Source organism: Clinocottus analis, unplaced genomic scaffold, assembly GCF_023055335.1.
Source record: "Clinocottus analis isolate CAN_PGR_092001 unplaced genomic scaffold, fCliAna1.0.p SCAF_47, whole genome shotgun sequence".
Taxonomy (NCBI): Eukaryota; Metazoa; Chordata; class Actinopteri; order Perciformes; family Cottidae; genus Clinocottus; species Clinocottus analis.
Window position 1 is genome coordinate 14,296 of NW_027176204.1, and position 25,705 is coordinate 40,000.

Consider the following 25,705-nt stretch of genomic DNA (forward strand, 5'->3'; position numbering starts at 1 on the left):
AAACACTGAACACTTGCCGTTATCATTCCTGTTTTCGATCATGTTTTCATGTTCCACGCTGCAGCTGAGAAGCTAGCATGCTAGTTGCAGCTAAATCCAGCAGGCGACTCTAATATCAATTATTATTACACTATATAGCATTTATCAATACTATATAGCATGGATTTAGTTTATGTGCATGCATGAGGTGTGTTACCTGAGCTAAACACCGTCTTGGTGGGACACTAACTGGATAACAACCTCATGCACGCGCACTTGAAAAGCAGCGCAGACAGGACGTTGCACTTTTTATATTCCATCGAGAGAGACGATGTTGGAAGGTGTTTCATGGAAGAGAAGAGGATCTGATCTCTCTGATCTCTCTGATCCGGGTCTATTGCATCTTGTACTCTTGGTTCATGTTTGTAACGTGGTTGTAATGTTTTAAACCTTTATTAAATCACTTGGAGCCGTCACATCTTGAGTGGTTTCCACAGCATGAGGTCGTGAATATAATCTTCCCTGTTGACGCGACAGCGCTGGAGGTCAGACCAACAGGAAACAGAGCCAGGCTGTGGTTTATTGCTCTGATAAAAACATATATTTGCGTGAAGTGACCCGAACATGAGGGCCTTTGTGCTGTGAGCTGCTTCCTGTTGGCTTCAGAGGAGACGAGTCTGCGAGCAGCAGGGATGTGAGTATGAGCAGAACTTCATTTTGTTGTTTGATTCGTGTTAAAGATTCAGAAATCTCTGTGATGGACTTCAACTGTCCCTTCAGGTGGACCTGTGTGCTGGATTATATTATATTATATCTATGAGTCAACAATAGAGGCCTTTTTTAATCTGAATGCTTTTGAGTTTAAGATTATTTAGCAGTGACCATCCTGTGATGGATGATATTCATCCTTTACTGTAATGACTTGAATTATATTCAAGTTCAAATCACTTCTTTGATAAAGTTCATATTTATAGATATTTGAGTGTCTGCCTGTTAGACTTAGTATTAGTATACTGTTAGTATTAATAGTTGATGACATTTTGAGTTAGGAATTATCATTAAAATGTGTATTGCTATCATTAGTTGATGAGTAAATCAAGTATATTTTATGTTAAAAATATATTTTATGTGGGCAACAACAAACTTAAAATATCTTAAATTAAGTTACAACATAATTGTACTTTCCTTGTTTGTTAACAGTGATATATTAATGAACTATAAATGTTCCATTTATGAATGATGATCATAAAGCTTTGTCTTCCTCCCGTCAGACTCCAGAGGAGATATGATGCTCCCCGTGATGATGATGATGATGATGATGATGATGATGATGATGATGATGATGATGCCGCCTGCAGCGTCGGCTCACGGCGGTACAGACTGTGTTTTACTTTCTGGTTTTATTGACCGAAGACAAAGAAATGATTCAATTCTAGTTGTTCATGTTTTGCTCTTTTTGCTGTTTATGAGTGACAGTTTTAAAATGCTCAGTGGACCTGCACATACAAAACAATCGTAGCTAATCGTAGCTAATCATAGCTAATCATAGCTAATCGTAGCTAATCGTAGCTAATCGTAGCTAATCGTACCTAATCGAACCTAATCGTAGCTAATAGTAGCTAATCGTAGCTAATCGTAGCTTATAGTAGCTAATCATAGCTAATCAAAGCTAATCGTAGCTAATCGAACCTAATCGTACCTAATCATAGCTAATCGTATCTAATCGTACCTAATCGTAGCTAATCATAGCTAATAGTAGCTAATAGTAGCTTATAGTAGCTAATCAAAGCTAATCAAAGCTAATCGTAGCTAATCGAACCTAATCGTACCTAATCATAACTAATCGTATCTAATCGTATCTAATCGTACCTAATCGTATCTAATCGTACCTAATCGTAGCTAATCATAGCTAATCGTATCTAATCGTATCTAATCGTAGCTAATCATAGCTAATCGTATCTAATCGTATCTAATCGTATCTAATCGTAGCTAATCATAGCTAATAGTAGCTAATCGTAGCTAATCATAACTAATCGTATCTAATCGTATCTAATCGTAGCTAATCGTAGCTAATCATAACTAATCGTATCTAATCGTAGCTAATCAAAGCTAATCGTAGCTACTGGCCTGTTTGAACACAAGCAGACGGCGCGCTGGTTATCTCGCAGCAGCACTCAGGACGTTGGTCTGCAGAGAGAGAAACTAATAAAGATCTAATAACTTGCCACTGCTGCTCAGCATCTCTGAACTCTTCTATGAGCGGCCATGTTTCTTACTTGTACATTAAATGTAAATATGTTTGTGTAACTCCATTCGCTGAGACTTCATTATTACCAGTGAGACTCCGTGAGTTGTCCCTCGTCTCTGTGTTCAGTGTGTTTCCACGTCTCAGACGGCAGCATCACCATCGACATGCCGAAAGATTTGATAAACGTGACAGCTGTCATAGAGGATCGGCGGTCCGGTGGCCTGCAGTGCCGTGCAGAGCGATTGACCTGCGACCTTCTGTGCACCGTCAGCGAGCCCTTCAACAGATCCTCTGACTGCTTGCCGGCGAGCGCCACCGATGCTGACCGCATCATTTCCGTCTTCATGAAACCATGTGAGTCGCTCAAAAGACTCGACACAATCACGTACCTGCACATTGAGTCTGATTCCTCTCTCACTCGCCAGATTACAGCTGCTTGCTAATCCTGTGCGTGCCCGACGTCGTCGTGCCGCTGATTTCTTACCTGGAAGACAGCAGAGACATGAAGAACATGAAGAAGCTCCTCCACCTGAGGGCCAAGTGTTCAGAGCTCTTCAGCGTGGACTGGAAAGTCAAGACGGCCTTCATACGGTGAGCGTCAAGGAGACTCATGGAGCTCTCACGCTGTCTGTGAGTCAGCAATCACTTTATTTGACTTGTTTTCACTGATGACCTTCATTTAACCTTTTAGTAACTCTGTTAGCAATGCCGGTCGGCCGATTTCTCCTCTCCTCTCTTTTTCTCTCCTCTCACCTTGTCTCCTCTTCTCCCTCTCCTCTCCTCATCTACTATCCTCTTCTCCCATCTCCTCTCCTCTCCTCTCACCTTGTCTCCTCTTATCCCTCTCCTCTCCTCTCCTTTTCTCTCCTCTCCCCTTGTCTCCTCTTCTCCCATCTCCTCTCCTCATCTACTCTCCTCTTCTCCTCTCCTCTCCTCATCTACTCTCCTCTTTTCTCCTCTCCTCTCCTCATCTCCTCTCCTCTTCTCCCTCCCTTCTACTCTCCTCATCTACTCTCCTCTTCTCGCCTCTCCTCATCTTCTCTCTTCTCCTCATCTTCTCTCTTCTCCTCATCTTCTCTCCTCTCCTCATCTACTCTCCTCTTCTCGCCTCTCCTCATCTTATCTCCTCTCCTCATCTACTCTCCTCTCCTCTTCTCCCTCCCTTGTCGCCTCTCCTCATCTTATCTCCTCTCCTCATCTTATCTCCTTTCCTCATCTTCTCTCCTCATCTACTCTCCTCTTATCTCCTCTCCTCATCTACTCTCCTCCTCTTCTCCTCTCCTCCTCTCCTCTCCTCTCTGGAGGGTTTCTCTGAGTGATGCGCTTGTGAACCCGTGTTTGAGGTCTGTTGTGTTTCTGCAGCGCCGAGAGAAGATTCATCCATAACATCAGCGGCTCGGCCCCGTTGGACGGCGGCGGCTCGGAGCTCTACGACATGGGCAGCTTGTCTCTGCACGTGGTCAACGTCAGCGAGGCCGAGCTCGCCTCGGCCGGCGCCAGAGTCCAGATCACAGCTCCTCAGGTAACGCCCGGCGAGGAAGGAACAGCGGTGAGCGCGACGGTGCACAGAAACGGAGCTGTGCAGGACTTTAGTACACAATCACAGCGCTACGCTTCCACCTGGACAGACCGACAGCGCTCAGGTAGCAACACTGACACCTGCTGACGACCCTGCGGCGCTGCTGCTGCTGCTACACCTGACTTATTGATCCACACTCACACGGGGAACACTTGGTTGTCAGGAGTTTGGGCACCAGCGAGAACTCACCCTGTCCAACAAGATGGACCTCCATGAGCACAAGCTGCCCTCGGTAACCTCCTCTCCTCTCCTCCTCTCCTTGTCCCCTCCTCTCCTCCTCTCCTTGTTTCCTCCTCTCCTTGTCTCCTCCTCTCCTCCTCTCCTCTTCTCCTTGTCTCCTCCTCTCCTCCTCTCCTCCTCTCCTTCTCTCTTCCTCTCCTTGTCTCCTCCTCTCCTCCTCTCCTCCTCTCCTCCTCTCCTCCTCTCCTTCTCTCTTCCTCTCCTTGTCTCCTCCTCTCCTCCTCTCCTACTCTCCTCCTCTCCTTCTCTCTTCCTCTCCTTGTCCCCTCCTCTCCTCCTCTCCTTGTCCCCTCCTCTCCTCTTCTCCTTGTCTCCTCCTCTCCTCCTCTCCTCCTCTCCTTCTCTCTTCCTCTCCTTGTCTCCTCCTCTCCTCCTCTCCTTGTCTCCTCCTCTCCTCCTCTCCTCCTCAGCTGCTGCCTGAGAACGAGCCCTTCATCCCGGCCGTGTGGCTTCCTGTGGATGCGCTGCAGATGATCCCTCAGGAGGACCGGGTTGTTTGTTTGGTCAGCTACACCAACCACAGCCAGTTCCAAGTAAACGTCTTTCTATTTACTCCTCAGTACACACTCGTATATACTCTGTACACAGTGTATACATGTATATATACTGTCATAGAAGTTGTCCTCCAGTTTGCAGATGAAGAAATCGCATCCTTGGTTCTCAGGATCGAGCTCCTGGATGAACAATCTTTTCATAATCTGATGACGCCAATCAAGATGATCTTCAGAGTTCCTCCCTCCGACGTGGACGTAAGTCTTTCGTGTTTCAGCGTCGATCAGTTTCCTGTGATGGACTTCCTTTGTGTAGTCCACGGTGAAAGACACACTTTGGTTTGAGTCTACTGGACTGACTCCATGTCGCTGACGGCGTGTTGGAAGTCATGTTTCATGCTTCTGAACTTCAAGCGCTCTTCATCTTCTAATGTTTTCACAGATTGGTTCGTGGTTTCAGTGTCACTATTTTGATGAAAACGGTAGGTTGTGTACGCAGTTTCATATTTACAGCGAAACAGCTAAACAAATATGTATTATAATAATAATAACAATCCTATTCATTATAATAGCATGGAAAACATATTAGTATATATAATATATAAATATAAGTATATATAAGTATTATTTTTGTTGTTGTTTTCACTCAGCATGCATTTGAACTGCTTCAAGTTTCAGACTATAAAATAATTTAGCACACACACACACACACACACACACACACACACACACACACACACACACACACAACAATGTTTTTATTCATGCAATGATAAGTCATGTGAGGTGAAATTCATATTACTTGTGTTGCTCTAAATGTGAAAGAATTATTTTTTGCACAAAACGACGTGCAAATCTGCCCATTTTACCCAGAAGGAGGTTTTCTTCGTTGTCCTCAAGTCGCTGCGTTCATGTTCACAGACTTCTGGTGGAAACCTGGAGGATGTGAGACGAGTGTCAATCAAACTGAAATCACTTGCAGCTGTAACCACTCGACGCCGTTCGCCGTCCTCCTGGTGAGGAGACCTCTTGGTGTCATGGACCTTCCTCTGAAATATGAACCAGTTAGACCAGTGATCTTCAACCAGTGAGCCGTGGGAACAAGTCAGATTTCACTTAATCCCAGAAAATACTATTTAGTTGCTGCAAGTAATGTTCCATTGATGAGCGTCTGACCTCGTCATGACATCCTCCTCCACGCCGGCGTGTAATGACCCACCACGTGTGCAGTATGATGCTGCATTGTTTTATTGTTTCACTGTGGAGTTAGACGTTGACGCCCGTCATGTGATCCCCTTCCTCCGGTCCTGTGACTCGCCTCCAGGCGTTTGGTAAAAGTCAACCTGTTTCTTCTGCAGATGCGAGGCCCGGTGTCTCGAGTCCACTGGGACGTCTTGTCCCACATCAGTTACGTGGGCTGCGGCCTGTCGGCCTTCTTCTGCGCGGTGTCCATCGTGATATTCGTCTTCAGCCGGTAGGTTCTCCAGCATCGCGAGCGGCCGGCGCTCAGCCGGTGACTCCTTCTCCTCTTTCTCCTCCTTCTCCTCCTTCTCCTCCTTCTCCTCCTTCTCCTCCTTCTCCTCCTTCTCCTCCTTCTCCTCCTTCTCCTCCTTATCCTCCTTCTCCTCCTTATCCTCCTTCTCCTCCTTATCCTCCTTCTCCTCCTTATCCTCCTTCTCCTCCTTCTCCTCCTTCTCCTCCTTCTCCTCCTTCTCCTCCTTATCCTCCTTCTCCTCCTTCAGGAGCCACCGGACGGATTTCTCCGTCTCCATCCACGTGTCTCTGAGCGGCGCCTTGTTCCTGCTCAACGCCGCCTTCCTGCTGAGCGAGTGGGGCGCCACGGTGGAGCCGGACTGGGTGTGTGTGTTGGTGGCGGCCGCCATGCATTACTCGCTGCTCTGCTGCTTCACCTGGATGGCCATCGAGGCGCTCCACCTCTACCTGCTGCTGATCAAGGTGTTCAACACCTACTTCAAACACTACCTGCTCAAACTGTCCCTGGCCGGATGGGGTGAGCGCTCTGGTGTCGCAAAGCTTCTGCACATCTCATTCACTTCTACAGATGTTTAACCGATTACCTTCAGGAGGACGTGGACATGGAGCCATGAGCGTACCTGGCCACTAGAGGGCGCTTCAAACACAAATACATTATTAAAATGAGCACGAATCAGACTATTCATCTTTTAAACACATCTTCCACCCCAACGCACGAATCCCCACCGTGTTAAGCCGAGTGTGTGTGCGTGTGTGTGTGCGTGTGTGTGTGCGTGTGTGTGTGTGTGTGTGTGTGTGTGTGTGTGTGTGTGTGTGCGTGTTCCTCAGGGATCCCCGGCATCATCGTGGCCGTCTCTTTGGGAGTGAAGGACTTTAAACAGTTTTACGGACTCACACAGATGAGCGTGTCCGACACGAACCAGACCAACGCCATGTGAGTGACGCTGCTGCTGCACCTATAACACCTGATAACTGTATGAAAGAGGCTTAAAATCATAATCTTTATTAGTTTGGGAAACAAACTGTGACGTGTAAGTGAGAGAAGACACAAAGAAATGAAAACTATTATCCATAGAGGTGATTAGAGATGATCAATACCCTGTGAACATTTCACATCATGTGATCGTATTTGTTTATGGTTTTGCTCATGATGAATTCATCCTGACGTCCCCGTCCCACAGCTGCTGGATCACGGATGACTCCTTCTTCTACTCCCTGAACTTGGTGTATTTCACCCTCATATTCACCTTCACCTCCGGCGTGCTGATCGCCGTGGCCTCCAACATCTGCAAGATGCAGCGCGTGTTCAGGAGCGGCTCGGCGGCCCGGGGGGAGAGCGCCAGGCTGGGCGAGACCGGCAGGAGCGGCCTCACCGTGATGGGCCTCACCTGCCTGATGGGGACCACCTGGGGGCTGGCCTTCCTGGGCTCAGGATACGTCAACTACCCCATCCTCTACCTGTTCTGCATCCTCAACTCCGCACAAGGTCTGCTGCTGCCGACGGGCTCCTCTCGTGGCTTCTTGTGCCTCCGCTCATGCTGTTCATGCGTCTCTTTGTCCAAAGGTTTCTTCATCTTCCTGTGGATCTGTCTGTCAGCCAAGAAGCAGAGGAAGAGAGACATGGAGGAGAGGCTGACTTCCTCCAGCCCCGTGAAGACTTCAGCAGACAAATACGATTAGACTGCGAGGCCCAGTGAGGCAGCTGCTAGTGAGAGATGTGATGTTGCAGGGTGAAGACACATCGCTCTGGAGGATGCAGTTATATTAAATGACACTGTACGTATTATGCATGTATATCCATGAGAATCATAGGATGCATTCGGGGATTGTGGAGTGTGTGTTTGCTTTACTTTCTATATATAAATCACATGTAACTGGAACATTGATTCGGGTCTATTTTGTGGACCTTAAGGTCTGAAGAAGCTCTCTGAGGAAACCGAACACGACAATGCATCCAGTTCAATTTAAAAACTGATAATACATATTGTTGAGACGTTATTTATTTCTTTATTTACTTTATTTGACACTCAGTTGTTGACTTCATACAGACGTTGAACTGCAGCTGCTGCAATGCACATTAAATCATAACCGTAGAGAGACATTACTGTGATGCTGCGCAGCTTCACATGAGGACCATTCCTCAAACCTTGAACATTATCTGAATAACCATGAAGGAAAACAAGTAAACTAAGAAGACAACACATGCATACAAGTCTGGTTAAATACACAAATAACACCAACACCTTTGGGATTAAAGATGAGACATGAAAACAAATGAGATTATATCATACAACTATATTCATCAAACTGAGTAAATAGATTATTTGACAAATAACTCATCTCGTGAGATCAAAGCCTCGGAGAAGTTAAGTTATTACAAACTAATCCACACCGAGTGAAGATAACACGTTAATAACATGCTAATAAGACGCATCGCTAGTCGCGCTTGGAGCAGAGGAAGTTCCTGGTCTCCACACAGTTGCTCATGGGGAGCATCCTGCCCGTCTTGGACATGGCCCCGCAGTACATCCCGGGAGCGGGGCAGGCCTGCAGGGCCTCGGTCTGAGGCTTCCCGTTCACCCACAGCCACTCTCCTGCCAGGAAGCGCAGCCCCGTCCACACCTCTGGCGTCTGGGAGTCCTGCAGCGCTCCCTTCCTGACTCCGAAGGCCATGTGCGGGAGATCGAAGCGATGATTGAAGTAACCGCCTGAAGTGGAGTCGACCTCCAGACTCCTGCAGTGGTCCAGAGCGCCCTCCCATGTCTTGTTCTCTTTCACCAGGATTAGATTATCAGAACACACAAATGGTAATCTGTTTTCACATGAAGAATCATGCCAAAACCCAGATCTCATTAAAGCGCAATCCTCTGTTTTGGGAGTATTATTAGGTTCATTTACAGCCCACCTTGCATAGGTTGCTTTGTCTCCATCAGACCAGTTCCAGAGGTCATGCTGATGTGTGTCTCTGTGGAGGCCGATCCAGCACGACTCGGTCTGAGGACATGAAGTCTTGCTGTGCGCATCAAAGTCAGTCGAATCTTGAAAGGTAGCCAGGTGCGTGTGGTTCATCTCGCAGTATTTCAGGGCTGAACTCCAGGTCATCTTGATCGCCACGTAGACATAAACTCTGTCTGGCTGAGAGGCCTGCGCAAAGAGAGGGAGGTTGAAGATGAAGATGAAGACGAAGACACCGGTGGAGCTGCTCTTCCACAACATGATTCCCCAGAAGAGCCAGAAGATCTGTGTGTCGCGTCCCGCCTCGGCAGCTTTGTGTTCTGTGTTGTTTCCAGACACCTTGAGTGAATCACGAGCACAAGTTTCCCAATTTAAGGAGTCTGGGACTCGAGCAGTCCCACCGCCACACCCACCACGCCGAACTGACCAATGAGATCGTCCGCATGGACGCGGGTACGCTTCAGGACGCACTGACGGGCTGGTCCAGAGGAGGAAGCGTCTCGCTTGAGACACGGTGACATGTGACATGGTCACGAGTGATGAGCATCCTGCTATCGAGGAGATGGAGAGCTGGGTTCATAACATATTTACTGGATCATATAACGAGGGCAAAGTTTATCATCTGACGAGAGAAATCACAAAGTCTCAGGTGGAGTTGAATTTGTAAAACTGTCAACCAACCACCCACCGCGTATTTCAGATATTTGTATATGAATATCAACTATAGCAGTCAAAAATAATATTGAAGAGTCAAATGAGCGGCATAAAAGGTCATGCGCACTGTACTTAAGAAAATGAAGTGACGCACATTCACAAATGCTCTCAGCATTGTTTTTGCTATTTGTTTATGTAAATCAGAGATCAGGCAAAGCGTCTCTTTCATAGGCAAATAATGTCTGACATGTAAACGGCAAGTATCATCCCACAGAGAAGAGAACCGACGGCCGCTGGATCAACATGTCAAGGTCAGACTCGTCATTTTAAACTCAATAATTCAGATTCAGTTCACTGGAAACTATGACTGGCAACTCTGAAGGAGGAACTCAACTTCCTGTTGCACAGAAGCCGTTTTTTGTCTGTCGGCATGTTGTTTTATGGGCTGATACTCACAGACATCAATATATATATATATATATATATATATATATATATATATATATATATATATATATATATATATATATATATATATAGGACAGGACCCGCTCCCGGGGACAAAACCCGCTGGGTTATATTTTTTATAAGAAAAAGAAAAAGCTTATTTATGTCTGATTATATTTTAAAAACAAAGCTCTACGCAGTGATAGAAATGATGACGTGGGGATGATAATACATAACTGTGCATATTCACATGATGACGAGCTGCTGGGACTCTCAGAGGTCAAAGGTCAAAGTACCAGGTGAACAGAAGCACAGTGATGTGGCGCATGAGCAGCATGGACCATGAAGCCAAGCTGCTGCTCTGATGACCTCGTGATGACCTCATGATGACCTCGTGATGACCTCGTGATGACCTCGTGATGACCTCGTCAACCATGGAGTTAGTTGTAGAAGGTAGAAGCTGAAGCAACAGGTGAGTGAAGCCAGTCAGAGAGAGAAGAAGAACTGTGACAGGAAGAGAAAGAAAAGCTAAAGAAAGATGGAGGCAGCCGGTCGGCAAGTTACACCAAAACCTTGAGATTAAAGATATAAAAACAACTTAGAGACGTCACTTTATCCATCAAACCTCTTCATTGTGAAGCAGAGTAAATCCACTATTTGATAAACGACTCATCTTGTGAGAGACTTTCAAACGAGGGAGGACATAAAAACTCAATTATACAAAACATAAAACAACATAGTTAAACCATCTCCAGCTCTGGCAGCGTGTGTGTGTGTGTGTGTGTGTGTGTGTGTGTGTGTGTGTGTGTGTGTGTGTGTGTGTGTGTGTGTGTGTGTAGCGTTAAGTGTGATTTAAGTAAAGCAGTGTCCTTAATGTGTTTATGAATATAATCTAACTGCATCAGAGCAGCGGTCGCGTCTGACCTCAAAGTGGTTTTTCGTGGCTTTGACTTATTCAGAAAACAGTATTGAGGAGTTTAGTAATAAAGGTGTGAAATGTGCTGCCAGCTTTGGGCCCACATGTTGTGGTTGCAGAGTGAGTTTCTCTTCCCCAGCGCTGTGGCGTCACCACAGCTTCACCGCTGCGGGGGTTTCACAGGAAAACACTAACATTTAGAAATTTCCTCTTTTCTCGAAGCTCTTTCTTCTCCAACTTTGAGATTTCCTCAAAGTGAAATCGAATGTATTGTTCAGTCACTTTGTAAAAGGAGACTTTATTCTCTCTCTCTCTCTCTCTCTCTGTCTCTCTCTCTCTCTCTCTCTCTCTCTCTGTCTCTGTCTCTGTCTCTGTCTCTGTCTCTGTCTCTGTCTCTGTCTCTCTCTCTGTCTCTCTCTCTCTCTCTCTCTCTCTCTCTCTGTCTCTCTCTCTCTCTCTCTCTCTCTCTCTCTCTCTGTCTCTGTCTCTGTCTCTCTCTCTCTCTCTCTCTCTCTCTCTTTCTGTAGAAGAGATTAGGTAAGTCAGACGCGTCGGTTCATGAATCACGTCTGTGATGCAGAAGCCGTCCTCCGCCGCCGGCAGCATGTGATCATGGAGATGTGAAACTGCTCATCACGCAGCGGCTGCAGCGCAGAGCGCCGCATCACAACGTCTGAGAGGCCCGGCCGCCATGTGGACTTCTCTTTTCTCCCTCGCGCTGGCCTGGCTGTCTACGACCCGAGCGCTCGGTGAGTTCTCAACATCGTTGTTCAGCTTTTCCCTGTGTGATTACGACGGATAGCACTTTAACCATCGTGGTACTGAGGAGCTTCAAAAGAGAACAATGAAGCTCCTGAAAGTCCTCCGCTGGTCGGGGACTCGTACTCAACCGTTTGTGCAAAACGTCTAAGAAGAAGAAGAAGAAACGGAGTTTCTCTGAGGACGTGGGGATCGACATGTGCTGTCCTGATATCGTTGGATCTCTTTCATTTGTCCTCTTCTGTTCTCGCAGCTCCAGATAACTGTGAACAGGTGTTCAGCATTTGTCAGCAGCCAGACGTCGGCTCCTGGACCAGGTGACCACACACACACATGTGACAGCTCCCTGAGGCCTAATGGACGCTCCCACCGTCCCTGAAAACAATAAGAAATGATCACGCATCCCATAATACTGTTGAGGCCGCCGGGTTGAAAGCTTTTCAGGAACCAAAAGCACCCGACGTGTCATGTCCCTGTAAACACGGTGACAGGCTGCAATCACTGGAATGATGTTAAAGGAGGAACGACGACGCGTTTGTCTGGTTTCGTCCCCTAAAGTCAACAATTAAAAGTCTGTGTTTGCTTTGTTTGCTGAAAAGTGTGAAATATGCGTTGGCAGGTGCTATGAGGAGAGAATCACACGCTGTCGGCTCCGACTCCGCGTGCAGGGCTTCATCTATGAGAGGGTGAACTGGACGCAGGAGGTGAGATCATGTTTTGGGCTCCAGCTGTTGTCTCATATGTCTCTGAACATGAAACCAGAAGGAACATGTTCGTTCCTCTCGCTGACCGGGCATCAGCGTCAGCCTCGTCGTCTTGTCTTCCAACGAGAGAGGAGAGCAGCTCACATGTTCCCGGTTGTGTTCTCAGGCCAAAGCGAGTCCGACTCCTCAGCACGGGGTTCAGATCCCATCTTCAGCTCTCCAGAGGAGCCGAGGAGCCGAGGACCAGGACAAGGTGCTTCTGGTGGCAACTGTGATCAACAGCACCTTCTTCAAGGTCAGTGGCTCTCAAGGTCAAACATTTGACTTCTCTTTCTCTTTTTTGTAAAAACATTTTTACGAGTTTTGAGGAAATCAACAGCAGGACGCTGGATAAGGAGGAGGCCTTCATGTGTATCTTTATCTATGTTCTATCTTTAAAGTTCACATAAAATCTCTTCAGATCGTACTCAGCAGGAGCCTCGTATAGTTTTCCATCGAGGCGTCGAGGCAAGTGGAAGAACGGCCGCACGTCTGTGCAGGGACACGCTTTGTTTAGCAAAATATATTTGCGTTGTGATTTCCATCAGCCGAACTGGAAACAAGACGTCTGGATGACGCCACACACACATTCTGATGTGTGTAAGTTTTTATGGTTTTCTTCTCCTTCCTTTCTACTCACGTCTGGATGTCTCTGCGATGAAGTGCTTTGATTTGGCCGTTCCACAGCCGAGGCCTACAGTTGATATTGTGACTATTCCTTTGAATGAGCGCCCTTTCTGTTTACTTCTCTGTATTATTTCACGTCATGCCGATCGGCATTGACGTCCATGAACTCCGCAGCTCTGAGGGAATGAAAAGGAAGAGACGGTGGATGAAAGAAGCTGGGTTCAGACCAGCGCTAACGCCGTGTGTCTCTCCTCGTCTCTCTCCGTCGCTGCAGCTGAGCCCGCCCCCTCGAGCGAGGCGTCTGACACCGGACGACCCCCCCCGCACGGTGCTGGGGGGGGTCGTCCTGCTGGTGAGGGCCGGCAGCCGACCGGTCCACAACCTGTCTCAAACCGTCAGACTGACCTTCACACACAACAAACAGGTAGAAGGACAGAGCCGCGGGGGGCGTCCCAGTTGGAGAAAGTCCTGCTTTCCTCTGACTTTGAATACACTTTTTGTTTGTGTCGTGTTTCAGGGGAAGGATGGGACGTGTGTGTTTTGGCAAGAGTCCTCGCTTGAGGACGGAACAGGTAGGTTTCACATGGAGGCCTCCGCTCCTCTTCAACGAAAAGATGATTTATACTGCGTGTGTGTGTGTGTGTGTGTGTGTGTGTGTGTGTGTGTGTGTGTGTGTGTGTGTGTCCAGGTCATTGGAGCACAGCCGGCTGTGAGACCAGCAACACTGGAAGTGAATTTGTTTGCAGCTGCAACCACTTGAGCTTCTTCGCCGTGCTCGTGGTAAAATCTTTGGTCATCAGCGACGCGCTAAACAAACTTAAACTACGTTTTAAAATGAATTCATATTCCATGTTTCCGATCCAGAACCCTGTGCTGTCAGTGGAGGAAAGTGATGCTGTGAACCTCAGCTACATCACCTACGTGGGATCAGTGCTCTCCATCTTCTTCTCAGTCATCAGCTTGAGCATCTACATACACCTGCAGTGAGTTGACTTCAAATGATCATGTTCATGGCTTCATGGGTCCAGAGTGGATTATATGAAGATACCATCAAGTCTCTTTAAGGTCGGGCTCTGGGTCCAGTAAGTGAAGCAACATGTGGATGTAACTGTTAGTGTGTTACTACTGGATTCATGTCTTCTATGTTTTGTCCTCCTGATCCACTTGAACCCATTGATGAAAAGGTTTGATGGTGCAGTCTTAGCGTGTGTGAGTTCTGTGCAGATACAGGTGTTATATGTTGCAGACGTTTTGTGGAGCCTCATGCTTTGAGGTTCATAGTTTCCTGTAAAGCTCAAAACAGGAAATAACGAAAATAGAACCGATTGCAACACTGCGAATACCTAGACCTATGAATGACAGAAAAAGATGTCTGCAACTGTGCATGCTCTCTCAGTCGTGAGCATGCAGGCGAGTGAGAGGGTGAGAAAGTGAGAGAGTGAGAGTGCGGCCCAGAAAGCGAGAGGCAATACATAAAGCATCATCATGAACCTTTTTCCTTCCAGACGCCGGCGTCCGGAGAAGGCTCTCGGCGTGCATCTGCATCTAACCGGAGCGCTGCTCTGCCTGCACGCCAGCTTCCTGCTGAGCTGCTTCTGGGTGTGGCGGCTGGACGGGGGAGAGGAGGGCTGGGTCTGCCGGGCTCTGGGCCTCTTGCTGCACTGGTCCCTGCTGGCCTCCTTCAGCTGGACCGCCCTGGAGGGCTTCCACCTCTACCTGCTGCTGGTCCGGGTCTTCAACATCTACGTCAGGAGATACCTGCTGAAGCTCAGCGTGGTGGGATGGGGTGAGGAGTGAAGCGCTCACATCCACTAACTGCTGAATATTAGTGGCGACCGGCTAATACTTGTACTAAATGTACAAAGTTGTTTTCACATTTTAAAGTTACACCTTGAGGAGTCTTTCAGACATTGCAGAAGAGCAACGAGGTTGCAGTTGCATCAAGGCGGCAACTTTCAGTTCTGCCGAGTAAAGTCAATGCGGAAGTTCATAAGTACATTGTGGTCCATTTAAAGTCAAATAGATCTTAACAACAACGCATTGGCATTTTTATAACACAAAAAACACCAAAACATCACAAACCCAGAGTGCAACGAGATCGCAGGTCTTAAACGTTATTTTGGTCTTTGAATCGAATACAAAAACTAGAGGCCATCTTGAGATTGGGATCTCCCCAGCCCATAGTGTGTGTGTGTGTGTGTGTGTGTGTGTGTGTGTGTGTGTGTGTGTGTGTGTGTGTGTGTGTGTGTTGCTCTGTCTGTGTGCACACAGGCCTCTTGAGCCTTGTTGAAGGGTCTCTGTACCTGTCGTGTCCCTGCAGGTCTCCCCACCCTGGTCGCAGTGGTTTGTGGGATTTCAGGTGTTTATGGAAAATACAAGCCGGAATCGAAGGACGTCAACAACCACAGCTCATCAGCGGAGATGTAAGAAACCAACACATTGTTTTAGGATTTCAAATGTTCAATCACACGGGAGGTTAGAGTCCCTGCCATGTGCATCTTGCTTCACTCCTCGCTGCCAGTAGAAGAAAACGCTCTCTCTTGCCATCCTGCAGCTGCTGGATGAGCAGCCACAGGCTCCCGGTCAGCTCCGTCACCACCGTGGCCTTCCCCTGCCTGGTCATACTGTGCAACTCCTGCATGCTGGGGCATGTGGTGTTCAAGCTGTGGGGGCTGAGGGCGGGCGGTCGAGGCGCTGACGGTGGCGGCTCGAAGAAGATGGACAGAGAAAAGTGGATGAAGTTATGGAGGGACTGTGCCACCGTGCTGGGCCTCAGCTGCGTGCTGGGGCTCCCTTGGGTGTTGGCGAGCACCTCCTACGTCTCCCTCGCGGGGGTCTACGTCTTCACCGTCCTGAACGCCATGCAGGGTGAGTACGCAGGACCTCGCTCATCCACTGGGCTTGTTTCTTTCTTCACATTCACAAGGATTCACAGCTTTCCGGTTCTCTCTTCCCAGGTGTGTTCATGTTCCTGTGGTCCGTGGCCTTGTCCTGCAAGTCTCGGTCTGAGAACAACTCCTTCTCCTCCAGAGACCCCTCCTCTCAGAAAGTGATGACCACCAGTTTCAATAACTGATATTCTCAGGCGTATCAGCGGTTGCCTATATTAGGTGCTTACTGGCCTCTGGACTCCAGTCACATGCAGTTAAATGACAATAACTTAATCGTGTCATGCAACTTCTTTAGATTAAGTTTGCATCGGCAAACAGTAACTCCTTCTGATTATTTATTGTTGCGTCAGTTATGATTCTTATGAATACGGTAATATCAGAAGTGGACCTCCCACGGTTACACAATGACTCGCACTTCCTAAAAACCTTGAAGATATATATATATATATATATATATATATATATATATATATATATATATATATATATATATATATATATATATATATATATATATATATATATGAAAAAACTATGTACAACGCATATCAGATGTAGCAACCTCTGACATATCTCGTGGAGACTGTTTCAGCTAAAACCCGTTTACGTTGCTGCGCATGCGCATGTCACCTGGACGGAACAGTGACGCAGGAGCGCCATCTGCTGGATGTACAGGGTTCAACTCATTCATCCATAAAAACATCGAAGTTACATCGCTAATCAACCAACACTGACGACCACAACTCAGTTAATACATACCCAGAACTTTTCACTTCACTTTTAAAAAAACTTTGAAAAATCTGTTGAAGTCTGGTCAGCACTGTACTCATTGAACAAAATTATTATTTTTTTTAAATTGCTATTACTTACTTCTAAGATTTTCTTTGATTTACTTTTAATTGTTTGTATTACTTACTTTTAATGGTTATTATTACTTATTATTAATATGCTGTATTATTGCTGTTGTCCTCTTCCCCCATATAATGTTTTATAGTGTATTTTATCCTGTAATATTTGTTCTTGTTTTATGTTTGTCCTGATCTGTTAAGGGACTGCGGATGCAAATTAGCGATAGCTAAAATCTGGTACTGTGCATCAAATGGCAATACATTTATGTTTTACCTGTACGTGGTCCCTTTTAAGTAAATAAATAAATAAATAAATATATATATATATATATATATATATATATATATATATATATATATACATATATATATACATGTATATATATATATATATATATATATATATATATATATATATATATATATATATATATATATATATATATATACACACAATACATTTTGAAACTGAAATTGTGTTTTCTTTTTGTCTTTCCTTTATTAATATTGCTAATAGTATTATCATCCATGATAATAGCATGCCCTAACACTAATGTTTCTTTGTGATATATTCCATATGATCACTCTCTAATTTAAAGTGGCGGTCCAATGAAAGAGAGTCCTGTAACACTGCTCTGTGGTTGGCCTTTCTTTAAGAACAGAGCATGTGCGATGGACCGCATAGAAAAACACAACTTGATAACAAACAAACACACAAAATAACATTTTTAAATGTTACTTTATTTTTTATTTCATTTTAAAAAGACACAATAATACAATATATTAGGTATTTGCAACAATCAATAATCCTTTAGCTCTTAAATGTATGTTTAGTTTGTCTCAATTGAATTATTTGTGATGCAAAAATATCGGGCATATTGGTTATAATTAACTCATTATTATTATCATGATGGCACAATCCAGACTCTGAAGAATGAGAAGTATAGGACAAAAGTTATACAAAGGAAGAGTCATTTGAGAAAATAGTAATATAGTCATTATCATTGTTATTGTCATTCCTTTTTTCATTATTGTAATAATAATCATGTTTATCATTCGCTGTGAAGTTTGTGATACCAAAGACGCTCGAAAGAGGTGACGTCAGGGCTTCATATTGCGTGCGCATGCGCAGTAAACTATTCTTCCATTCAACAGCCCGAGTGATACCCGGAAATAAAGGCGGAGCTGTCCAGTGTTGCCTCCTCCTTGCGCCAGACAGAACAGACACAGACAGAGTGACAACATGGACCCGAACACAACGATTCTACGAGTCAAGAGAAAAAGGGGCACTGACCCCGCGGATGCGCTGTTGCTGGCGTGCAAGCGCATCCGGCCGGAGACGTCCCAGAGCTCCGGGGAAGAGGTGCCGGAGCCGAATGAAGCCGAGGTCGAAAGCTCTGTCTTCAAACTCGTGGCGACCGTAGCGACACAGGTAAGAGGCCCGCTGTGACGGGGCGAGCTCACCGAGCGCTGCGGGCCAGCGGTAACGTTAGCGGGCGATGGAAAAGATAAATAAACACCAGTTGGCGTGTCGGTACGATCGTACCGCGTGAGTACATTTGCCCGGTCTGTGACCGAGCTGAAGTTTACCACTTTAAACGGCGGCGGTTGTCGGGGAAACAAGGCGCCTTGCCTTCTGTGCTAATTGTTGTTAGCACGTTACGCCGACATTAGCAGCTGCTATCGCTAGCTCGTTTTGTTGACGTTGAATGGAGCTGTGACGTATTTGTAGGCCTTTAAAAAATAAAATATTTCATCCATAATTTCCAGTGGTCGTAGCTTTAACATGGGGATGTAGTAGCGAGCTTAGCTGTTGTAACACACTGTCAAAAAGACAAATGTATCATTCATGCTAATACACGTTAGCCTAGCTTGTATTACAACGTAACGCTAGTAGGACTAGCTAGCGCTACACCTTTTCGGTATGACGTTATTACGAAACAGCGTTGATTTGTTCTATTTAATCTAATTAATTTTAATTTACGGTCCCTGCCAATCGGGTAACGTGTTTCTGCTCACTTTGACGTTCTTAACCCCCAACATGTGTGTTTTAGTGATGCCGTCATTGTTAAGCGAGCCATATAAACGCCCCACCTGTCGTCGTCCCTCTCCCCAGGATGCTCCCGTTCAGACCCAGGTGCGACAGGCGCTGGCTCGGCCTCGCATGGCCCACGCGCTGCGCCCCTCCGGGGCCAGCTCGCAGCGGATAGCGGGGGACCTGCGCAGCGCCAAGTGGAGCACCCGGAGGGAGGAACGCTACAGAATACTGTCCAGTCACCGGTCAGGCCTGTCGAGCCCCGCCGAGCAGCCGACCCCACGGACGGAAGCTCCGGAGAGTGCGGGGGAAACCGGGGCCGAGCAGGGCAAATGTTTGGTTCTGGGGGCGATCCAGGTGGTTGATCTCCTGCACGAGGACGTAGAGGACAAGGACAAGTCTTCTGGCAAGGTGAGAGGAGCCGAGTATTGGTTTTACTTATATATTGTTTTGTAGGTGGCAACAAATAAAACATGGCAGAAAGAATAAAACGCCTACATGACAATAATGCTTGTGTGCTGGGTTCCAGAAACGTACCAACCATGGCGAGTATATTTCTGACACCCATACACATCTTGTTTGTCTACTATCAAATGTTATATGATGAAACTGATCATGAAAGCTAGATATAGCTCCAGAGATTTGCTTATATGTGTCTGTGTAGTATCTGAGGCGGACAGCAACCGGCCCTCTGCTTCTGGCAGTAAATCCCTTTGACATTTCTGTTCTTTGTTCTGAGTTTGTTCTTTTTCTTTCTCAGCAAAGAAAAGGAACAGATTACTGGTTGTATTAGTGACCAATACAAATCCCATCCTGACAAAGAAGAAATGCCAAATTCATTGTGTTTTTATTTAGTAAAAATTGTTTATTTTAATGCACTAAAAATCAGGACTTGTGTGACGATAAAAGTGCTGAGAGGTACTTTAAGTACTAAACTCAAAGTAAAGATACCGGTATGTCATTGTGGACAATACCCAGTTCTACTGCTGAGTGTCACCACATGTTGTTCAGGCTGATTTCCAACATGCCTGGTGGGGGAGGGGTGGGCTGAAGTTGATTCAGCAAATTTTTTTATGTTCTCAAAAAGACTATAACGTTATCACATATGTCTCTTTTTTTTGTCTTGCGTTATCAGAGGATCCATTCAATAATGTAATAAATAACTGACAAGTTGTTTTAATACAAACACTGTGATTAGGTACCCAAATCTTACAGTAGTTGATCTCCTTTATGTAGACTGTGTGACTGGTCCTAAACTTTTAGAGGTTATAATTCATGGCATTGCTAATATGGATAACCTTTTGCATTGACTTATTCTCTCGCTCTACTTGTTGTCAAGGCGCCATCCTCGGACCCGGACGTGATCCTGTGTAACAGCACCAAGATGCTGCGTGAGCGCCTGAGCATAAGCGGCGAGGGGCTGGGGGGGGAGCACCGGGACGACGGCAACGACTACGTCTACGACCTTTACTACCAGGAGACGGTCACGCCGGGCTGGATCCAGGACATCCTGTCCATCAGGGCCTACGCCGACGAGGGAGAGATGGTGTGTGTGGATGGATGGAACGGGCAGATGAATGAGTGCTGGACTCGGAGTGAGTGAATGAAGACATGGGTGAAGTAACGATTAGACTCGGGAACGCCTCACATCCGCTACGCGCTAACTGACCGCTAAACTGTAATATGGACAAATCAGCGAATGTCTGCTCACACGCGGCAGGTCTTTGCATACCAGTACGTTAATCAGAAGTACTTACAAAATGATTGTCCAAAAGTGTTTATATGTGTTTATTAAATCATGAGGCTGGCTCACATTTGATATACTTTTTTATTATTAAACAATTTCTCTTCAACCAAAAATGATCCAACAGAGGGGAGGCTTTCAGATAAACAGCTTGTTGTTCATCTCAGGTGCCTGACCTCGTGGTTCATGAAGAGGATGTTTATGAAGATGAGGACGATGAAAACGACGAAGGCAACTGGAGGAACGACTACCCTGAAGAGGGGAGTGATGGGGACAGCGACAGAGAGGAGCGCTACGGCGGTACGTATGTGTCTCTCTGGCGGCGTGTCGGTTGTCTGTGCAGGTTTGGGCGTGTGCGCTTTTTAATTTTGACTAAACCCCAAATATGACTTTTGATACCGATTGATCAGTTTTATGGATGCTTTAAGGTCAACAGGTTCTCATCCATTTCCTTCGTTAAACAGTTATAAAAACATGAGGTTGAATGTTGTAGCTCCCCCGTGTGGTCAAATGGTGAACTGCAGATATTCAGCATTCAATATATTTTATTGTCATATGCACAATTAACAGTTACTCCATCTGATCAACATCTTACTGTGCTAGGTCCTTCCACACAGCATTTCATGGTAAATAAAAGACGATAGAAGAAATTCTGCAAAATATAGTTCGACCCAAATTAAATGTGTTCAGTCAGTTGGTGGAAACCATGTTTGTCTCGTTGTTGTAGGTTCTTGCTCCTCTTCTGGTTTGTCCTTTGAGATCCAGTGAAGATGGTTTTTACTGGATCTCAAAGTGTTTTCAGTTAAGATGAAGACGCATTTTAAAACCTTTCTGACCGTTTAGAAACATGCCAATTGTTTCCCTTGCACCAGAAATGTGACCCGAACAGGAGCTGTAGACGGAGTCAGAAGGCTAGAAGTGTCTCTGAACCCAGACTAGAAATCTTGTTGATGTTGTGCAGGTTACTGGGAGGAGGAGCACTCGTACAGCCAGAGGAGCTGGAGCCGCTACCAGAGGGAGGTGCTGCAGGAGCTGACCCGCTGTGGAGAAGACGACAAGGAGGAAGAGGAGGACGGAGACAAATATAATTCCGATTGATTCGTCTGTTTCACCCGTCAGTGGATCTCTCCCCCACAGAGATAACGGTGTACTCCCTCCACCTCTGCTGGGCGAGCACGGAGGGAAAACTCAAAGATAAATCTCATCTCAAAGTGTAGCAACTCATCAGATTCAAGGAACTCTGCAAGATGACCGAGGACATCTTGCAGTTCAAGGAACATTTCCCACAGAATCACCATTAGCTGCTCGCAGCGCAGTTCCTTTAATTCTCACCAGGAAGACGCGTTTCTTCAAGAGATAAATGGTCATTTTGTGGGAGAGAAATTCTTTGTCAACAAAAGAATTGTCAAGTATCAAAGCTCAGCAGATTGCATACACATCCTAAATCATAAGTCTTTAACATGAAGTCCCTCCCGCTCGCCCACATGGAGCTGAAGGAGTAGCCGGTATTTCCAGAAGGATCCAGAGTGTCTTTTTTTTAAATTGTGGTGGAGTGAATTTGTGTGTGGGTGTTTGTTCAATGTGGACGTGTGTTTAAAAATGTTGCACATTAGCGTGATATGCCTTGTATGCTTTGTGCTGTTAACACTTTCGTCAGTGAGACGTCTCGGGCTGCGCGTGGTTGCAATTTAGGCTGCATTATGTGCATGGTAGTGTGTGCGTGTGTAGGTATACGCGTGTGTGTGTGGGTACAAGTGTGTGTGTGTGTGTGTGCGTGTGTATAAGTGTGTGTGTGTGCGTGTGTAGGTATAAGTGTGATTTTTGGCACAATGTGAAAGCGTGACACATTGTTTTTGTTGTGAGTTTGCCCCCCCCTTGAAGTTCTTGGATGCTTGGTGAATTTAACTTTTTGTAAATATGTAGATGTGTATAAAAAGAAAGCTTTCAAAATAAACTTTAAACCTGTCAGTGTGAGTTTGTCCTGCATCGGGAGCTAACGGTTTCGTTTAGATCAGAGGATCGGTTCAGAGGTTAAACATTAAATTAAATTGCTTTTATGGATTTAAAACAGTAATTACAGGGAAAAAAATCAAATCCCCGTCAGGTGACTGAACAGCGACGCTCAGACTGGAGAATAAGATGTTTATTAGATGTCACAGATTGAAGCAAACAAAGAACAGGAAGGCCACAGCTTCCTGCACACGGTTAACACATGAAGATAAAAGGACGCACATCAATAACAATAAGACGACGACTTAAAGTCTTCACATAGCAGCAGACAAACATTTCCTTCCCTTTTTTCTTGGAGCAAACTTGTTTTCATTGTCGTTACTTTCTCTCACACTGCACACGTCTTTCAGCTGAAGTGGGTTTTATCTGGACGATCACTCGTCCTGCATCACTCTCAGGTCCCTGTAAGATCTTAGAGGTTTGCATGCATATCACCTGCGGCCCTAACGAGGCAAACCCTCGTCAAGAAGAGCTCCCTGAAAGAGTCGCCGTGTGCAGAGCGGCCGGACGCTCTTCCCCCGAAGGAGGGAGTCTTTGAATCCCGGGATCCAAGCTGAGAGCGGCAGCGCTTCACCTTTTTCCCTGTGAAAAGTGTTTTCATGTGTTTTGGGGAGTTTTTCCTGATCCGATGTGACGCTGGATCCAGGCTATTCACTCTTGTGCGTCTCCGTCTGAACGCAGTAGCAGGTGAACTGGGTGGAGCGAGTGAGAGAGCCTGCAGAGAGAGAGAGAGATGTGAGCTGGTTGGAGCCTGAAAGCGACGCCTCAACAAAACCATACTCACGCAGCATCTTGGTGATAACGGGCGGCCGTTTGGACTCTGGCAGGTGGACGCCCAGGAAGTAGACGGGGACCCCCGACAGCGCGATGGCAATGCCGATCAGGGAGTTGAGGGTGTCGCTGTAGAGCGGGACGGCCACCAGGAACACCGTGCACATGCAGAACACCACCGGGTAGACCAGAGACAGCTGGAGGGAGGAATCAGGAGAGTGGATGGATGGATGGATGGATGGATGGATGGATGGGTGCACAGCATTCCCACAGGTGTGTCTGAACTGGCCTCACCTTGAGAGGTCTGGGTCTGTCCGGCTCTTTCCAGCGGAGGTAGATCTGTCCTGCGATGGAGAGGCCCATGAAGAACCAGTAGCTGAAGCTGTAGTAGTTGATGAGCTGGAAGACGTCCTCCACCGTCAGGTAGATCAGTGACATGACGCACTGGACAGAGCAGGGAGGAAACCAGTGAAAACACAACCTTCTACATGTCTTCTATTCAGAGCAGCCAGATATTTCCTCAGCGAGCATTTGCTCCCTCACGTTGAACATCAGCGCCGGGATCGGGGTGAACCTCTGGATGTGGATCATGGACAGAGCGTCCGGGAGGTGACCTTCACGAGAGCCCACGAAGAACAGCCTGCACGCCACAAAGCTCTGTTAGGAGCTGCACAGCTTCTCCTGCCTCCGTTTGACCTGCTGTGTGTGTGTGTGTGTGTGTTCTACCTGGATGCAGCTATAATGGAGGCGTTGAGGCCTCCGTAGCAGGACAGCGCCACAGCGATGGGGATGGTCCAGCTCATCACGCCGAGGGTGTGGTCTGCAAACGTCTGGGGCAGACACAGAGAACGGGTTAGAGCGGCCTCGGGCCCCCGGGCTCGCCTCTCGGTGCGGACCGGCTCTACTCACCACGGCCACCGCGTCGCTGGCCAGAATGGCGCTGGCGTCCAGAACCGCGTAGTAGGCCACGTTGGTGAGGATGTAGATGATGGTGACGATGGGCATGGAGATGGCGATGGCCAGGGGAAGGTTCCTGGAACGACAGGACGGCGGCTCATTAATGTGACCGCTCAGCCTTCTTAAAAGGGGGGAGGAAGGAGGAAAGGAAAGGAGGGAAGGAGGGAAGGAAGAGCAAACCTCTCAGGGTTTTTGATCTCCTCGGTGACGAAGTTGAGGGTGTCCCAGCCGGAGTAGGAGAAGAGGGCGGAGTAGAGCGCCAGCGCGATGTCTCCAGGATCTGTGGACGAGCTCTGGAAGGACGACTCAAAGTTGGCAGTGTAACCTGAGGGAGAGCGAGAGGAACCCAGAACGATGAAGCAGAGGAACCCAGAACGATGAAGCAGAGGAACCCAGAACGATGAAGCAGAGGAACCCAGAACGATGAAGCAGAGGAACCCAGAACGATGAAGCAGAGGAACCCAGAACGATGAAGCAGAGGAACCCAGAACGATGAAGCAGAGCAGCATGGCCGGGAATATTTCAAAAAACACGGGTTCCTGGTCGTGTGGTTTTATTCGTACGGGTTCTCCTGTAACTGTGAGCCCCGACGCGCCGCGGGGGAACGCCGCTCACCTTTGCACAGCTTCACGATGCCGGTGATGATGATGACGATGAGGGCCGCCACCTTGGCGTAGGTGAAGACGTCCTGCACGCGGGTGCCCCACTTGACGTAGGCGGAGTTGATGAATGTCAGTAAGCCTGGGCGTGGAGGGGGGAGAGGTGTCACAACGAGACGAGACGGCGGGCAGACGGCCGAGCAGAAGTACTTACATATGCACGCCGCCGCAATGAGCCTGGAGGCCGCGTACGGCGGCTCGCAGGTGGGGAACAGCGGCTGCACCAGGTAGTTGGCAAACGTGATGGCGATGACTGCCTGGCTCGTGGGCTCGATGATCAGCAGGGACGTCCACAGGCGGATGAAGGCGATGAAGCCGCCGAAGGACTCCAGGATGTAGGCGTACGACGCCCCCGACTTGGTGACGGTGGTGCCCAGCTCGGCGTAGCAGAGGGCGCCCACCACGGAGAACAGGCCGCCGATGGCCCAGATGACCAGCGACAGCCCGTAGGAGGCGCTGTAGATCAGCACGCCCTTCGGCGACACGAAGATGCCGGAGCCGATCATGTTGCCCACGATCAGGCTGACCCCGTTGAGCAGAGAGATCTCCTTCTTCAGCTGCATGGCCTCCCCGGGGGGCCGAGCGGAGCCGCTGCCGGACGCCTCGTGGGCGGTCATGGTGCCGTCTGAGGGGCCGAGGACACCGCGGTCCCTTTTCT

At 47.3% G+C, this 25,705-nt stretch overlaps 4 protein-coding genes across 6 annotated transcripts in view; 3 read left to right on the forward strand and 1 right to left on the reverse strand.

Annotated features, from left to right (window-relative positions):
* The first annotated feature begins 576 nt into the window (after positions 1 to 576).
* On the forward strand, positions 577 to 7,851 carry LOC137801982 (adhesion G-protein coupled receptor G5-like). Of its 3 annotated transcripts, XM_068599471.1 has the most exons (14): positions 577 to 673; positions 1,251 to 1,352; positions 2,354 to 2,581; positions 2,653 to 2,818; positions 3,590 to 3,749; positions 4,457 to 4,579; positions 4,676 to 4,795; positions 4,980 to 5,019; positions 5,459 to 5,553; positions 5,896 to 6,011; positions 6,280 to 6,548; positions 6,860 to 6,965; positions 7,213 to 7,517; positions 7,596 to 7,851. In XM_068599471.1, exons 2-14 carry the CDS (start codon positions 1,265 to 1,267, stop codon positions 7,709 to 7,711), a joined length of 1,932 nt encoding a protein of 643 aa, XP_068455572.1. In that variant the 5' UTR covers positions 577 to 673; positions 1,251 to 1,264; the 3' UTR covers positions 7,712 to 7,851. The 3 variants fall into 3 exon arrangements, with proteins under 3 accessions (XP_068455572.1, XP_068455570.1, XP_068455571.1); XM_068599469.1 differs by having other exon boundaries at positions 7,213 to 7,851; XM_068599470.1 differs by lacking the exon at positions 577 to 673 and having other exon boundaries at positions 1,246 to 1,352; positions 7,213 to 7,851.
* A 3,828-nt stretch (positions 7,852 to 11,679) lies between these two features.
* On the forward strand, positions 11,680 to 16,432 carry LOC137801984 (adhesion G-protein coupled receptor G1-like). Its single transcript, XM_068599472.1, has 12 exons — positions 11,680 to 11,752; positions 12,016 to 12,079; positions 12,382 to 12,466; positions 12,633 to 12,761; positions 13,407 to 13,556; positions 13,650 to 13,704; positions 13,821 to 13,912; positions 13,997 to 14,115; positions 14,638 to 14,918; positions 15,453 to 15,555; positions 15,687 to 16,000; positions 16,090 to 16,432. Exons 1-12 carry the CDS (start codon positions 11,695 to 11,697, stop codon positions 16,206 to 16,208), a joined length of 1,569 nt encoding a protein of 522 aa, XP_068455573.1. The 5' UTR covers positions 11,680 to 11,694; the 3' UTR covers positions 16,209 to 16,432.
* A 1,601-nt stretch (positions 16,433 to 18,033) lies between these two features.
* Positions 18,034 to 22,611, forward strand: slc7a6os (solute carrier family 7 member 6 opposite strand). Its single transcript, XM_068599482.1, has 5 exons — positions 18,034 to 18,303; positions 18,988 to 19,317; positions 20,246 to 20,452; positions 20,818 to 20,950; positions 21,612 to 22,611. Exons 1-5 carry the CDS (start codon positions 18,115 to 18,117, stop codon positions 21,746 to 21,748), a joined length of 996 nt encoding a protein of 331 aa, XP_068455583.1. The 5' UTR covers positions 18,034 to 18,114; the 3' UTR covers positions 21,749 to 22,611.
* A 167-nt stretch (positions 22,612 to 22,778) lies between these two features.
* slc7a6 (solute carrier family 7 member 6) overlaps positions 22,779 to 25,705 on the reverse strand; it is a 4,966-nt gene continuing 2,039 nt past the window's right edge. The window contains exons 2-10 of the mRNA XM_068599423.1: positions 25,202 to 25,705; positions 25,004 to 25,129; positions 24,569 to 24,713; positions 24,341 to 24,464; positions 24,158 to 24,261; positions 23,975 to 24,071; positions 23,726 to 23,875; positions 23,445 to 23,628; positions 22,779 to 23,375 (exon numbers count right to left, since the gene is read on the reverse strand). The exon at positions 25,202 to 25,705 is cut by the window's right edge and continues 16 nt beyond it. Of these exons, the coding sequence (XP_068455524.1) occupies positions 23,308 to 23,375; positions 23,445 to 23,628; positions 23,726 to 23,875; positions 23,975 to 24,071; positions 24,158 to 24,261; positions 24,341 to 24,464; positions 24,569 to 24,713; positions 25,004 to 25,129; positions 25,202 to 25,664 (1,461 nt within the window). The 5' untranslated portion in view covers positions 25,665 to 25,705 and the 3' untranslated portion in view covers positions 22,779 to 23,307. The remainder of the gene's footprint in view (positions 23,376 to 23,444; positions 23,629 to 23,725; positions 23,876 to 23,974; positions 24,072 to 24,157; positions 24,262 to 24,340; positions 24,465 to 24,568; positions 24,714 to 25,003; positions 25,130 to 25,201) is intronic.

Coding starts and splice junctions, on each gene's coding strand:
- slc7a6os (XM_068599482.1), top strand. CDS start 18,115: ATGGACCCGAACACAACGATTCTACGAGTCAAGAGAAAAAGGGGCACT. Junction 19,318..20,245: donor AGGACAAGTCTTCTGGCAAG/GTGAGAGGAGCC, acceptor CTTGTTGTCAAG/GCGCCATCCTCGGACCCGGA. Junction 20,951..21,611: donor CAGAGAGGAGCGCTACGGCG/GTACGTATGTGT, acceptor GATGTTGTGCAG/GTTACTGGGAGGAGGAGCAC.
- LOC137801984 (XM_068599472.1), top strand. CDS start 11,695: ATGTGGACTTCTCTTTTCTCCCTCGCGCTGGCCTGGCTGTCTACGACC. Junction 12,762..13,406: donor TCAACAGCACCTTCTTCAAG/GTCAGTGGCTCT, acceptor CCGTCGCTGCAG/CTGAGCCCGCCCCCTCGAGC. Junction 13,913..13,996: donor GCTTCTTCGCCGTGCTCGTG/GTAAAATCTTTG, acceptor TTTCCGATCCAG/AACCCTGTGCTGTCAGTGGA.
- LOC137801982 (XM_068599469.1), top strand. CDS start 1,265: ATGATGCTCCCCGTGATGATGATGATGATGATGATGATGATGATGATG. Junction 2,582..2,652: donor TTCCGTCTTCATGAAACCAT/GTGAGTCGCTCA, acceptor CTCACTCGCCAG/ATTACAGCTGCTTGCTAATC. Junction 4,796..4,979: donor TTCCTCCCTCCGACGTGGAC/GTAAGTCTTTCG, acceptor ATGTTTTCACAG/ATTGGTTCGTGGTTTCAGTG.